Consider the following 14,681-nt stretch of genomic DNA (forward strand, 5'->3'; position numbering starts at 1 on the left):
ATTAAATCTGTGTATTAGGAGAAAATGTCACCTGATGTTTTTTTAATTTTCTTGTTTTTTTTTTAATCTGCATTAATAGCACTGATTTATGTACAGAAGAGAATTTAATTTTACTAAATGCTTTCACATTTACCTTCTCTTTATATTTGTAGCACCCATCACAGAAACCAGCCTCTTTTATGGGTAGCATATGTTTAAAAAAAAAACAAAAAACCTCCAAATTTGGAATATTGAGATAAGCAAAAAGAATAAAAGGTAATTTTCCATTGGAATTGCAGTATGTGGTTTTTAATATTTAATATATTGACAAACATGGTTGGTACAAAGCTGCTTTTTTTCCCACTTGTCACAAGTAGAGTTCTTTCATATCATCCCATATTCTTCTACATCATTTCAAATGGCTATACAGAGATCCCCGTATGGATACTCCAATCTCTTTTGTTTTTAATTGTTCCTCTAGTAAAAAATATTTCAAAGAACATCTGGGCCATTCAATTTTTACAGCTGTCCACACTATTCCCTTAGGATGAATTTCTAAATGTGGAATTGTGAGGTCAGAAGGTACGTGCATCTCTCACACTGTAGCTATGCACCAGTATGTCTCACTCTGGAAGGGTCATCAGTTACAAGGAATAAATGAAAATGTGATTTCCCTGAGCTTTTTATGAAACTGGATACTATTGACTTTTTTTTTTTTTTTTTTTGAGCAAGATTGAGAAGTACAAATGACATCCAATTTTTTTTGTTCATTTGACCTTTATATTACAATTGAGGTCAAATTTTCCCCTACCTATTTGTTAGTCATTTGTATTTCTTCTTTAATAATTTGCAGGTTCAAGTTCTTTGCTCATCTTTCTATTAGGTTAGTAATTTTTTTCTTATTGACTTGTAAGAACTTTTTTTTCCCTATAAATTGGTGCAATTTGTTGCAATATTTTGAACAGTTTGATTTCCTCCTTTCACATATTTTAATGGTGTTTAGGACATAATGTCTTTTCCAGTAATACACTCATCTATCTTTCTATGCATGTGAATATCACACTTGATTGTTTCTGGATATAAATTAAGAGATGACTCTCGGGGTTCTAGACCTAGCAGGATCCATATTGAAACTGAACTTTGAGGAAAATTCTAGCACATTGAACCAATAACTCTAGGTGTCCTGCTGAGTATAATTCACGGGATGATTTCTCTTTTATGAGATCTGAAATGTGGGGGCGCCTGTGGGTGGCTCCTTCGTTAAGCAGCTGCCTTCAACTCAGGTCATGATCCCAGGGTCCTGGGATCTGAGCACTACATAGGGCTCCCTGCTCTGCGGAGAGCCTGCTTCTCCATCTCCCACTCCCCCTGCCTGTGTTCCCTCTCTCGCTGTCTCTCTCTCTCTCCCTTTCTCTCTGTCAAATAAATAAATAATCTTTTTAAAAAATAAAAATAAAAAGTAAGATCTGAAATGTAGAGATATCACCACCAGTCATTCTGCGAACAGTGTGTGCCTTGGCATTGAATTTCCCTTTTGCCTGGCTCTGGGGAAGGCAGAAAAGTGAGAGGCTAGCTTATTGATATTGACTTAAGCATCAGACTTAAACAGTGACAGTCTCCATCGCCCTCCTGGGCTCAAAATATATGCAATCAAAGAGAGCCTTTATTAGCTAACAGATAAGTTGAAAACCAAGCATAGTCCATTCATAAGCACCATCAGGAGGCCGGTAGGAAAAGTTGTTGTCTGGTGGCATTTTTCACATAGAGAGCTCCGATTTGCAGAGCCCATTCAGTCCCAGCATGAGCTGTGTAAAGCAGCTTGTTCGGTCTTCTCTGGGCTTTTGTTCCTGTGCAGGTATGGGTTAGTGTTGTAGCCTGTAGTTAGTGTTGTAGCTCCTTCAAGTTGGGGGCTTCCTTAAAAATACGCCTTTCTAAAAGGTCTGCAAACAATACAGCTTGAGAGTGTATTACAGATGTTTCTCCCAACTCTACCAAACTTGTTTTTGACTCAGAACCTTCTGACTCTTCCTTATCTGAGGCTGGTGTTTCTTACTGTGCTGCTTATCATTATTCTCTGTTTGTTGGGGACTTATATTGTGGATTCCTTTACGGATGACCCACTGGGCTCCTCTGCTGTTCTCTGTTGGCTCCATGGTCCACTAAAGCCAAGCCAGCCATTCTCCTGTAGTAATTTGACCTTCTATCAAAATCCTTACAGGTAGACAAAACTCATCTTTGAGAAATTATCTATAGAATTATCTTAGAAGATGAGTCCTTTTATAAAATGTCTCTATCAAAAAAGTAAGAGAAGTCCTAGAGGAAGGAGTATTGAGGAGTGAAGATCATTTATCTTCATTTGTGAAATACACGAAATAAATAAAGACCTGCAGTATGCCCACCACTCTACTTACCTCACCCTAGTCAAAACAAAAAAGAAAAGAGGGCTCAGTGTAGAACTGTGGGTATTAAGCATAGAAAGCAAAGAAAGACTTATTATTAGAAAGGCATTCAATATTTTTTTTAAGATTTTATTTATTTATTTGACAGAGATCACAAGTAGACGGAGAGGCAGGCAGAGAGAGAGAGAGAGGGAAACAGGCTCCCTGCTGAGCAGAGAGCCCGATGCAGGACTCGATCCCAGGACCCTGAGACCATGACCTGAGCCGAAGGCAGCGGCTTAACCCACTGAGCCACCCAGGCACCCAGAAAGACATTCAATATTAATATAGCATTTTATTTTGAGGACCAGTTGGAACCCAGCTACAGCAAAAGAAGGTCTCCTATGAAAAGGGATGCACAAAGCTTTGAGATAAATTGTGTGTCATCATTGAGGGCCTAATAAGTAATCTGAGTCACTGGCAACCCCAGTTTCTGTTGTCTGTAAATTCTACAGCACAAAGTGCAGGAAGTTGCAACAGTCCTTGAATAATTTTATTCTTGAGATATATGTGAAGACAGGCCATTATGAAGTCATGCCAAGAAATTATTAGTTACAGCTATTGCGTAAGGTAAGGTGTGGAAGAAATACATCTTTGAGGGATATTCAGATGTTTGGAGTATTTTACTATTAGAAAAAGAAAGCTACAGCTTTCTTTCTTTTTTTTTTTTTTTTTCAAGATTTTTATTTATTTAGTTCACACAGAGAGATCACAAGTAGGCAGAGAGGCAGGCAAAGCAGGCTCCCTGCTGAGCAGAGAGCCCAATGTGGGGCTCAATCCCAGGACCCTGAGACCATGACCTGGGCCAAAGGCAGAGACTTAACTCATTGAGCCACCCAGGCGCCCCAAAACTACAGCTGTCAATATAGATTCTGGGCCAATTCTCTTTGTTCATATTCTTCTTCTTCTTCTTTTTTTTTTTTTTTTTTAGATATTTTATTTATTTATTTGACAGAGATCACAAGTAGGCAGAGAGGCAGGCAGGGGGTGGGGGAAGCAGGCTCTCTGCTAAGCAGAGAGCACAATGCGGGGCTTGATCCCAGGACCCCAAGATCATGACCTGAGCCAAAAGCAGAAGCTTAACCCACTGAGCCACCCAGGCACCCCTTTCTGTTCACATTCTGAAATGCTTTTCACATAGCCAGGATTATTGGGCATAGAGAATTGGAGCTTAACTCTCTGTGGGAACAGACTAGATCAGAATGGGCGGAGATCTAGAAATGAGACATGCCAGGCTGGTCCAGAGACCATACTGACAATTGAAAGATGGCAGTTCAAGGACGTGGTCCTCCTACTCTTCATACCTCTCTTCCTGGACAGATTCTGGAAGCAGATGCGGTGCAGTGGTCCATGTGGGCAGCTGGGATCGGGGCATTGTGGCAGCCAGTGACGGGAACCAGCCCTGGCCCAGGCTTCAGAGGCAGGACTTTATACCCGAATCCTAGTCTGCAGGGATACTGTGCAGATCACCCCAGGACAGAGTTACCACCATTGGACTAAGATTCAGGACTAATTTCAACAAATGGAGGAAAGCACCTGGTTATTAGAAGTGGACCACAGACAGGTCTTGGCTGCAAGTGTAACTTGATGCCACGTCCCTTGACCAAGGAGGCTAGAACTCCTTTATTCCCCTCCAGTCAGCTGCTGCAGCCCCTAGAATGGGTGCAAATTCAAGAGGCCAGCTAGTCCTAGGGAGGGTAAGAGCCTTGCAGGGATGTCAAGGCCCATGGCAGGACCTCAAAGTATGTTCCAGGCAAACTCAACAAGGCTAGATCTTCCATATTCTGCCTCAGTGATTCTCCCTGTCAAGGCATCTTCACCTTCTTTCATACGAATCACAAGGAAAGATTATTGGCTTCCCTCTTCTTCCCCAGATAATTACGGTGTTACACTGCTTTGTGCTTAGACTAAAGATATGACCTGTAATGTTCTGTCCAGTCCCACTCTTCATATTAACTTGTAGAGTCTCATGTTCGTTTCCCATGGATTGGGTTGGACACTGCCCTGTTGTCAGATACCAGTGATAGGTCAGTACCACCACCTAGGTTTTCTCTGCGAAAAGCCTGGGCAAATCACCACTTACAAGTAGGAACTGAGAGAGAAACCTACACTCTAGAAGGAGGCGATGTCTTCATTGGTTACCTCTTGTTACCAGTATATTCGTATTTCTCAGGAGGAGAGTACTGACCTGGAAATGAATAGACGAGAGTATTAACTTGTTCTGTTAATTGCCATTTGTTCTCTACCTCTCAAGTTGGCTGTGATGAAATCTGTGCTCACCTGCCTGCCCACAAGACATGAGGTGATATGGGTAACACAGTTCAGGGCCCTTTGAAAACAGATAGGCAGTGTGGCTGGCCAGTTTCCTGAGCTCCCAACAGACTGAGGGGCAAAGTGCAGAGTTTCTTTATCCTTGATTAAAGATGATGATTTAGAATAAGGTTAGTTCTCTTTTTGCTTTCATGTATCCTCCTCAGCCACGAAGTTTTTCTGCAGTCTTCCCATTTGGGGAAGTTCAGGGTCATTTCTAGAAAGATGGGGATACCTCAAGGTCACATTCTTCCAGATCTCTTTCTCATTCCAAATCAACCATCTTCCATGCCTGAAAAACAGATTCATGCAGTGAAAGATAAATCTTGGATAAACCAGCCAAGATTAATGGAGGTGGTCACATGTCATATACATACTTTACGAGTCAAAGAACACTTCTGCATTCCATAAGTCCTCAAAGAAGGTATCACAAGTGCAAGTATTGTAAAGAAATTATGCTGGAAAATAATCAGATGTTGTCTCATCTTGAAGATATTTTAATTTCAGTTAAATGTCAGGAAGCAAATTAAACCCCAAGTAAAGCTTAACCTAACATTACTTTTGAAGGCTGGGTTTTTGAGACCAAGGGTAATGTGGTTAGAGTTAGTTTTTATTTCTTTGTGCTTTCTTTTAAACACTCTAGGCAACAGCATTATTGAAAAAAGCCCTTACAGAAGAGTGTGATGATAGGTCAGCTATTCACAGTAATGAATCATCTTGCAGCTTGCCATCTATTCTGAATGACAATAGTGGAATAAAGGAAGCCAAACCCGCTCAGTGGCTCAACAGTGTTCGTACAAAGGAACAAGGTAACTATTGCTATAAATTCTGTTCACAGAAAACATGCATTTAGAGTCAACCCAACACCCTCTTTCTCAGGGTATTGCCTATAAAATTAAGCTGACTAGAGAATACTTCTGATTTTAATATGCATGATATGTTCTTTGTTTTATACCACCTCTTAGGAAATATATTTGTTTTCATTTAGTCTAACAGGAATGGAAGACCTAACCATAGGTCTGCAGTTCTGCTGAATATCCAATAAGGGTTTTTTTTTTTTTTTTGAGATTTTATTTATTTATTTGAAAGAGAGATGGAGCACAAGCGGGGGTAGGGAGAAGAGACTCCCCACTGAGCAGGAAGCCCAGTGTGGGTCTGGATCCCAGGACACAGGGCTCCATCCCAGGGCCCTGAGACCATAACCTGACCCAAAGTTAGAGGTTTAACTGACTGAGCCACCCAGGCACCCCTCCAATAAGTTTTTGTAAGTAATGAAATGTTAGCAAAATTAATCTCTTGGCAGTAGATCATTTTGATCATGTCACAAAGATGAAGGTGATTCCATTAAAATGATTCCATAAACTACTCTGAAGTTTTTTATATCACTTAATAAAATCTACTCATAATTTGTAAACATTCTTTTTAATTATAATGGAACCTTATAAAAGTTTTAACAGATGACTAAGAATCAATGAGTTTATGCTCCCCAAATTTAAGAGGCAATTTTTAGTATCTGGGAATTGTAATTATTTTAGTAGTACTGTTAAGGCATGCTAGGAAACTGCTGTAATGTCATTTCTGAGAGCCATAAGTTGCTCAGGATATGCTTAGAAGTAGATATACATGCACAGGATTTGGAGCTCACTTGTTCTAAGACCTATTTGAATTTGAAAGATGTTGCACTATAGTATTTTGCTTCAAGGCAACATAGAGATACCTTAGATTTAGAACAGGTTTCCTTTTGGGCACCTGGGTGGCTCTGTCCGTTAAGCCTCTGCTTTGGGCTCAAATCATGATCCCAGGGTTCTGGGATTGGGCCCATTTCTCTCTCTCCCTCTGCTCCTCCCCCGCTGCTCACGCTCTCTCCAGCTCTCTCAAATAAATAAATAATCTTAAAAAAGAATAGGCTTCCTTTTAGAAATGGTACAATTTCAGACAAAAAAATTAACCCATAGAAAGGGACATGGGGAGTCAATGAAAATAAAAGGAACGGCAGTTAAAAAAAAAAAAAAAAGGCAAACAAAGGTCCACTCCATAAATATAACCTTGAATACACTTTTATCATCGCATGTTTTGTTTTTAGAAGTTTCCAGTGGCTGTGGAGATGAGAGCAGGGAAGAAGGCATGGCAGCGAAGATCCCAATCACAGGTAAAGTTACAGTGACCTGAGAGTTTCAAAAGGAATTCAGCCTTATCATGTAACCGGAACCTTCTAGGTTAGTGGTTTGTGAACTCCACTAAGAGCAAGGATATCCAGCCGCTGCATACTGGAGCAGGCGATTAATCGTAAGAGCAGAACATGTGAACTTACGTTAACATAAACTAAGGTGGAAAATACTTCATAATCATGTCATATATTTACACGTGTGAGCACCCCCGCCCCACAGCCTTTCAGCACCTGCGTCTGGGTGACAAGGTCAGTCTCCATGGGGAACACCCAGTCATTATACGGCAAACTACAGATGTTTCTGTTGTGACTCTTTTCTTGCCTGTGATAATTGAATGTGTATCATTAAAAAAAGAGCAAGTGTGGGGGGAGTGCCAGACAAGAAGCTTGCCCTGTACCTCTGATAACTTAAAACTAACCAAAATAGGAGGTGATTAGCTTGTCTGATAATTTAGCAATTTTAGCAGTAAGGTTTCATCAAGACCTATTAATATTTCTGCACGTGTATTAGGCTTGTTTAGATGCAATCTGAATATCATTACTTTTTTTTAGTTTTAGAACATCAATAGCAGCAATTAGTATTCTGAACAGTGTTCTATTTGTTGTACATCTAAATTTACTAGTACCTTATTTTGTAAAGTGGTGTACTACTTCATTAGAAATTCAAAGGTCTGACTTTAAATATTTATACAGGTAAATACACCATTGCACCGAGGTACTAAGGCATGCATCTGCATATCTGGTAGTTTCGTTGTTTATAAGCAGAAAAGAATGGCTTTCTTTTATGGCAGTGCAATTCATGGCCTGATGATTAATTTTTTAAACCCATGTTTCTGTGATGAACTCTGGTTTTGAAAAAGGAGTTTATAGTAGAGCAATTATTGTATATATTCTGCATCAGATAGTATTTCACTCCAAAATACACAGGTTTTCTTTTCAACATTTTCCCAGTAACATAGTTTATTGCATTTTTATTCTTCATTTTGAGAAAACTCTGTTAGGGTCTCTTCTTTATTTTCTTTTTATGAATAGAAGTGTAGATGATCCCAAGCTGCAAATAACCAAGAAGTTATTTGGATGCTTTTCCTTTGCAGTTTACCTTTGAATGCGGAAGTATCTAATGACCTCTGAATTTGTTTCAGTGAAAATGACAAAGGCTAATTGGGTGGAAACCAGGAGATGACCCAGTTGCCCAGTATTCTTTCCAATCATCCCTTGCCAGTAGACGACTCTCCCCCAAATTAATCCAGATGGCATTTTCCACAGACTTTTAGAGTAGAAGAGAGTTAAGTACTGGACTTTCACATTTTTCTCCTCCTTGTGCAGAGAGAGGTGTAATGAGCCTAACAAGGATTATTTGCCATTAGGATCTTCAAAGAAATTGCAATTCCAACAACCTGCCATTGACCCATCAGTAGTTGGCAGTTTAAAAAAAAAGTACTTTGTGCTTCTTATATGCCAAAGTAGTAGACATATAAACTAACTTGGGAAATACATAAGAAGAAAAAAAAAACTTTCAAAGCCAGTGTCTTTGTTTGAGCCTTGCCAGTTCTGTCCTGGCTACCAACTCTCTTCTGTGCTCCCCACCCACCAGATCTCCCATGAAGTTAATGTTTGAGGGCCTCAGACACCTTGGCCCTGCTTAATACTGTTGTTGTACACGTCACTGAAGTTACAATCTTAAATTCTTTTCTCCCCCCACTTTTTTGCAAGATATAATTGTCATATAACATTGTATTAGTTCAATCTCCAAGTTTTTGATCATCATATTTTTATTTTTTTAGAGATTTTATTTATTTATCTGACACAGAGAGATAGTGAGAGAGAGAGAGAGAGCACAAGCAGAGGGAGTGGCAGGCAGAGGGAGAGGGAGAAAGAGGCTCCCCGCTGAGCAAGGAGCCTGATATGGGGCTTGATCCCAGGATCCTGGGATCATGACCTGAACGGAAGGCAGCTGCTTAACTGACTGAGCCACCCAGGTGCCCCAGCCATCATCTTTTTTACTAAATCTTTGTGTCTTTTGGCATAATTACTTGGAGATTTGGCCCTCGGTAGAGTTAGGGCAGGTGTATCATCTGATTTAAGATAGAGTTCGCCTCTCCATTCCTAATAATTTTTTGAGGTTTTTCTGTTGTCTGAGCTGCATTCCTTCTAGAGTATTCCAAAGAAGGAATATTCCAGAGGCTATCCTCTGGGAGTTGAGGAGATATGGTGGCTGTCCCTGGGCTTTGGCATCAGCCATCTATGTCAGGTCTTTACTCCCTGCTCTGTTTCCTCATCCCTCTGAGCATTTCTATTGGGAAAGCGGACATATTACCTGGCAAGGTTGTCTTAAAGTTGAAATGAGATCATGTGTGTGAAAATGCCAAGCACTCACTACACACTCAATATATGAACACTACCTCCAGAACTTCAGTAGGCACTTGGGACCAAGACCCACCCAAGCCCTGTTCTGCCATAATTCCTTATAGGCAGTACTTCCCAGTAGTACCACTAAATTAATTTCTTCAAGAAATTTCTGCTTGAAAACTCAATGGATGGTTTGAATCTATAAGGATTTTTACCTTATCAAAAAAGGAATCTTGAGGAGAGTTTCATGATGTTTTAGGAACTTCTAATTACTCCCATGAAAAAACCATTTAAGAGGATGATGAAGTGATTCCTGGAGGTATTCTTGGTGAAGGCTGCACGTCTCTGCTTGTGAGTACTCATGTACCACATGCCTGACATATCCACAGTTGAGGAAATTGCAGGGCACCTGATCACCAGGCGAGTGTTCCCGTGGTGTGCTCTAACAAATGTTGCTGGGCTGATGCAACATTTCCCCCCATCTGTTCTGTGCAGTACTCCACCCAGAAGATACTTTGAGGAACATGTATTTTGGGACCAAACCCTACATGACCCCTCTTTCCCTCTCTAGCCAGCACAGTGTGCCGAGGCATATTAAAGAACTTTTAGAATTTCCAATAAATGAAACATTTAAAAGTGCGAGCTTGGAGTTTCATATAACTTATCTCCTATCTGAAAATGGAATCCTTCCTATAAATGGCCAACAAAGTTAATATTCTGTGGGACACATTTTGGGAAATGTAAATATACACACATATACATGGAATGTTTATTAAAACCTTAAGTCTAGGGGCACCTGGGTGACTCTGTTAACTAAACGTCTGACTCTTGATTTCAGCTCAGGTCATGTTCTCAGGGTTGGGAGATAGAGCCCCACGTTGGTCTCCATGCTGGGCATGGAGCCTGCTTAGAATTCTCTATTTCCCTCTCCCCCTACCCCTCTCCCCCTTTCTAAAACAAACAAACAAACAAAAGCCTTAAGTCTAATGAGGGCACCAGTATCCTCAATAGTCTAAATTTATCTTCAACATTTTCCTGTGGTTCTCTTTTGTGGGAAATCCCTCATAGATGAGATTACTTTATGATATTATATTATAATATTTAGTGTAACTAAACCCAGATGACGTCACGACTGAAAGCTATATGTTAAAGCTGCTCCCTGAACTGACAACCACCAGGTTACAGTAGTAACTTGTGAAAGTCCAAAGTGCTCCTCTTCCGAGTGTGTCCTCTGTGTGACATTATGTGCTTTACAGCCATCTCAGGAGAGACGTAGTAAAGAGAGAGGCTGAGGTGAAATGTAGGACAGGCCCCAGGAAGCTGGGCAGGATGGGTGGGAGGTCCTGAAGTTACACCGTTTTCAGAATGATGAGGGTCCTGGGGAAGTTTAACTCAAAAAGAGCACAAAAGCTATCTGTAAATATTTGTGGGGCTGCTACATACCAACATTTATCAAGCGTAACTGCATAGTGTAACTCAGTTTGTGAGTATTGCAAGGAAGGAATTCACAGTGGAGTTGTAGAAGAACTTTCTAGCTCTTCATTCCAGCAAAAACAAGGTGTCTTTCAGCTGCTAGCTGGTTGCACTGTGGCAGGAACCCACTCTAGAGGGGCGCCATGGAAGGAATTCTTGTTTCTGGGAACCCCAGCATTCCTTCAAATTCTGGGAGTCTGTGATTCGCAATCCGTAGCAAAGGAATCAAATGCGCCAACATTCTCATTTCTCTTTTTTCCCTTTATTTGCTTATCATTCCCAAACATGGGTTTTCCTGGCAGGGGGGCTCATTTTTAACAAATTTGCTCTGAAAGGCATCTGCTTTGTTAATCATCATTTGGGAGAGTGTAAGTTTCATAGCTTCGGCTCCCACAATCTGTGCTAGAATTGACACAGAAATCCTTCAATACACACCCACCTACCCACCCACACACACACACACACACACACACACAGTCGTTATGATCTCCCATTGTTAACACAGTCTACTCCTTTTATTAGTCTGGCTCTTCACACTTAAGAATCCAGGTGCAAATCAAATATTAATTTGAATGACTAAGAACATGTGGTTTTCTGTGTAAAATAAATAAATATATCATATGCATGTATGCTATACCTTTACTTGGGCTGCTTCCTGGAAATACCAGAACAGCAAAAGCCCATGACCCTGCCCTCACTAAGCCTCCATCCTGTCAGATCTTCATAACAGTCCTGTGGGGTAAACATCAGTAACTCATTCTATAGATAGTCCAGCAGAAACCTAGAAAAGTTAAGATTCCTGCTAAAGGCCATATAGTTAGCGTGTTGGGTTTGGAACTCAAACTTCAAGATTTAAGCCTTGACCTCCTTCCATTCCACCACCCTTCCCCTTTCATTTGACAGGAGAGACAGTCACATCAGGATGTCTGGATCAGTGAAATGTCAGTGTGTATCCCCACGAAAGATGAGCTCTGTGAGGATGCTTGGAGAGCTGTGATGAACAAAGCCATACCTTTCCTTTCCCTGTGTCAGACCTAGAGAGGTGGGCAGCTCACAAGGATTTCCAAGTACAGATTGTACCAGAGGTTTGCCCTTCATAAAGAAGGGCAAGCCTGAGTGCAGTTAGGCCTGAGACCATGTGCAAGTAGGAGGCTGTTCAGGTCAGTGTTTCCTTGAAACACGTAGGCCAGGATTAAGGCAACACTTAATCTAGCTGATAAGAGAAAGTCTCCCTCTGAACTACTTCTACCCCCAAGTAAAATTTCCCACACTGGTGATTTTTTTTGTATTCACACTAAATTTACCTTTGAGAGGGTAAGTTTTCATTTTAGCCAGTGATGTAGCTTATGCTAAATGTCATAAAAACCCATCACCTAACATAGTATCCGCACATAGTGGCCACTCATTTCGTCAAACGAATGAATAAAAATGAGAGTATTAAGGAGTTTCCTTAATGCTTGTTGATTCAGGCCGGAATACTATCTCTTTCAGTCATTCACTCCACCAGTACTTTTCCCACCCCACGTGCCCATCCTGGCAAAACTCATCTCCTTAAGCTCCATGTGAAAAGGCCTCTCAGCTTTTATCTCAAGAGGATTAAGCCTCTAAGAATGTCCATTCAGCCTCTCATTCTTTTGACACCAATTCTCTTGGTCAAGCTGTGTTGAAAGTGGTTGCCTGACTGTGCCATTTCTCACTGATATTCTTTGGAAGCTGAAATATTCAAGGTCATACTAAGGTACGTCCATTTAAAAGCTTTGTGGGAGGTCAGCATCGATTTGAAGGTTGCCACTTAGGGTTCTGGGCAGTGCTTCCCCAAACATGATTACTTGAGTTTTTCATCACACCGCAAAAGGTCTGAGAACCTACAACAGCCAGGTTGTCATTGGCTACTAGATTTATCCTGGGAGAAAAGACTGCAGTGACAACTTTTGGCAGCCAGAGAACAGCGGCACAGCCCCTCCACTACCCAGACTTTTCTAAGACCGTGTCTCACTTGTCCTGTCCCAGAAATGCACAAGAATCATGTAAAGACATGTCACCTGCGGTACCTGGAACTAGGAACCCCCAACTCGTGCAAAACCAGGGGAGCCACCATGTGCTGCTGGACTGTCCCCTGCAGTCCACACGGTCCTGTCTCTGTTGGGGAGGGTGGTCAGGCTGCTCGGGTCTCACCGGTGGGGCCCATTGCCTACTGCTTGCTCCAGCAAAGCAGTCCTCACTCATGGCATTAAGGGTGGCCATGGTGACTTAAAGTGGTCAGTAAAGAATGAAAGCCATCTTTCTGAAGAGTGATCTTGGTTGGAGACTCCTGTGTTCAAGGAAATCAGTTCCTAAGTGCCTAGAGAAATTCTCCTCAGTGGCTGTGCAGTAATATCCCATGCAGGCTTTTAAACATGTCCATGCCCCAGCCACACCCTTGACCAGTACCATCAGAACTCTGGGGGTGGGGCCCAGGCATCAGTCTTCTAGATACCTGGTGACTCCCCGGGTATGAGAACCACGAAGCAGGAGGTCTCAAGATGAGAGAACCCTTGTGGGTCATGTTGTGACATACCCTCATTTTACACAAGACCCAAGTGAAGAGAGAGAAAGAAAAGGGATTGAGCTTTGACTATTTCAGTAAAATTGGGGCTCAGGGAGTGTATTATTTTCCCAGGGCTGCTATAACAAGTACCACAAACCTAAAACAACAGAAATGTATTCTCTCACAGTTCTGGATGCCAGAAGCCTAAAATCAGAATGTCAGTAGGGCTGTGCTCCTTCTAAAGGCTCGAGGGCAGAATCCCTCTGTGCCTGTTCTAGCTTCTGGTGGCCCCTCACATGTGGCAGGACCACTCCAGTCTCTGTCTATGTTCACATTGCCTTTTTTCCTATGTCTCTGTTCTCTCCTTTTCCTACCAGGACCCCAGTCATTGGATTTAAGGCCCACCATAAATCTACAGTGATTTCATTTTAAGGTCCATAACTAATGACATCGGCAAAGAACCTGTTTCCAAAGATCCCATTCTGAGGTTCTGGGTGGTCATAAACCTGGGAGATGATGGAGACACTTGGCAACCCACTACAGTGGATAAGGAGGGATTTCTGCATATTTTACGTTTCTAGCACCCAAGTCATCTTATACAACGATTATTCTTGGCCCTACTATAAATGATGATAATGATAGTATTACTGTCTTTATTTCTGATTCTTCTCCTATGAATCATTGCATGCAAAGCTGCTAAAAATCCCGTTTTGCATGCCTATTAAATACAGCTTCCTGATCAGATTACTCCGTCTTCGGAAAGTTGAAACTTCCATGACTTTCAGAGTTGAACACTCACCTCCCAGGACTGAATAGTGTTAAGTGGCAGGCACTAGGGCTATAAATTTACATGTGAAGTAACACCCCCAGAAGTGTTTCAGTTTGGTTTTGAAATATTGTTAAAGGGGGTTTACAATCCTGCCATTTATTTTCAGGTGTAATTGTTGAATTGCTCCATGGAAATTAAGAATGTGGTGTATATACTTGTTTTTTGAAGCAGTTTCAGACGACTCTTCTAGATTAGGCATTTGGTCTCTTCTGTATGCATCGACCCTCTCCTTGGTGATAGATTTACGGGCCCAGGATGACTGGTTGAGTGGGGTTTATTGCAGAAAATCTGGACATGAAAAGCGATTCTCATTTTGGATCCAACCTGTGTGTTTCACCTTACCATCCACTCATAGCCTTTAATTTAAAAAATCCTAAATATAGATGAGTTTTCTGTATTCTCTGACCATGGAACCACCCATATCCTAATATTCTTTCATTTTCATTTGAGCAGATTATTAGACAAATGATTTCTGGATTTTAAGTGATAGTCTTTATCTTTAGAATTAATTTTAGAACTACATCCCATAATTTTTATTTTCTTTTGCAAAAATGGGTTTGCCACAATCAGCCACACATCTAGCACAGTGTGGGGGGAAAATTGCTTGGG

General features: G+C 41.3%; 1 protein-coding gene across 3 annotated transcripts in view; it reads left to right on the forward strand.

Moving 5' to 3' along the window:
- The window catches only part of KIZ (kizuna centrosomal protein), a 127,510-nt gene that overhangs the window by 90,131 nt on the left and 22,698 nt on the right, over positions 1-14,681 (forward strand). For all 3 annotated transcript variants that reach the window (XM_032859308.1, XM_032859310.1, XM_032859309.1), the window contains 2 exons: positions 5,371-5,536; positions 6,811-6,876. In XM_032859308.1, the coding sequence (XP_032715199.1) occupies positions 5,371-5,536; positions 6,811-6,876 (232 nt within the window). The remainder of the gene's footprint in view (positions 1-5,370; positions 5,537-6,810; positions 6,877-14,681) is intronic.

This window comes from Lontra canadensis, unplaced genomic scaffold (genome assembly GCF_010015895.1).
Source record: "Lontra canadensis isolate GAN:19392208 unplaced genomic scaffold, GSC_riverotter_1.0 scaffold16, whole genome shotgun sequence".
NCBI classification, from domain to species: Eukaryota; Metazoa; Chordata; class Mammalia; order Carnivora; family Mustelidae; genus Lontra; species Lontra canadensis.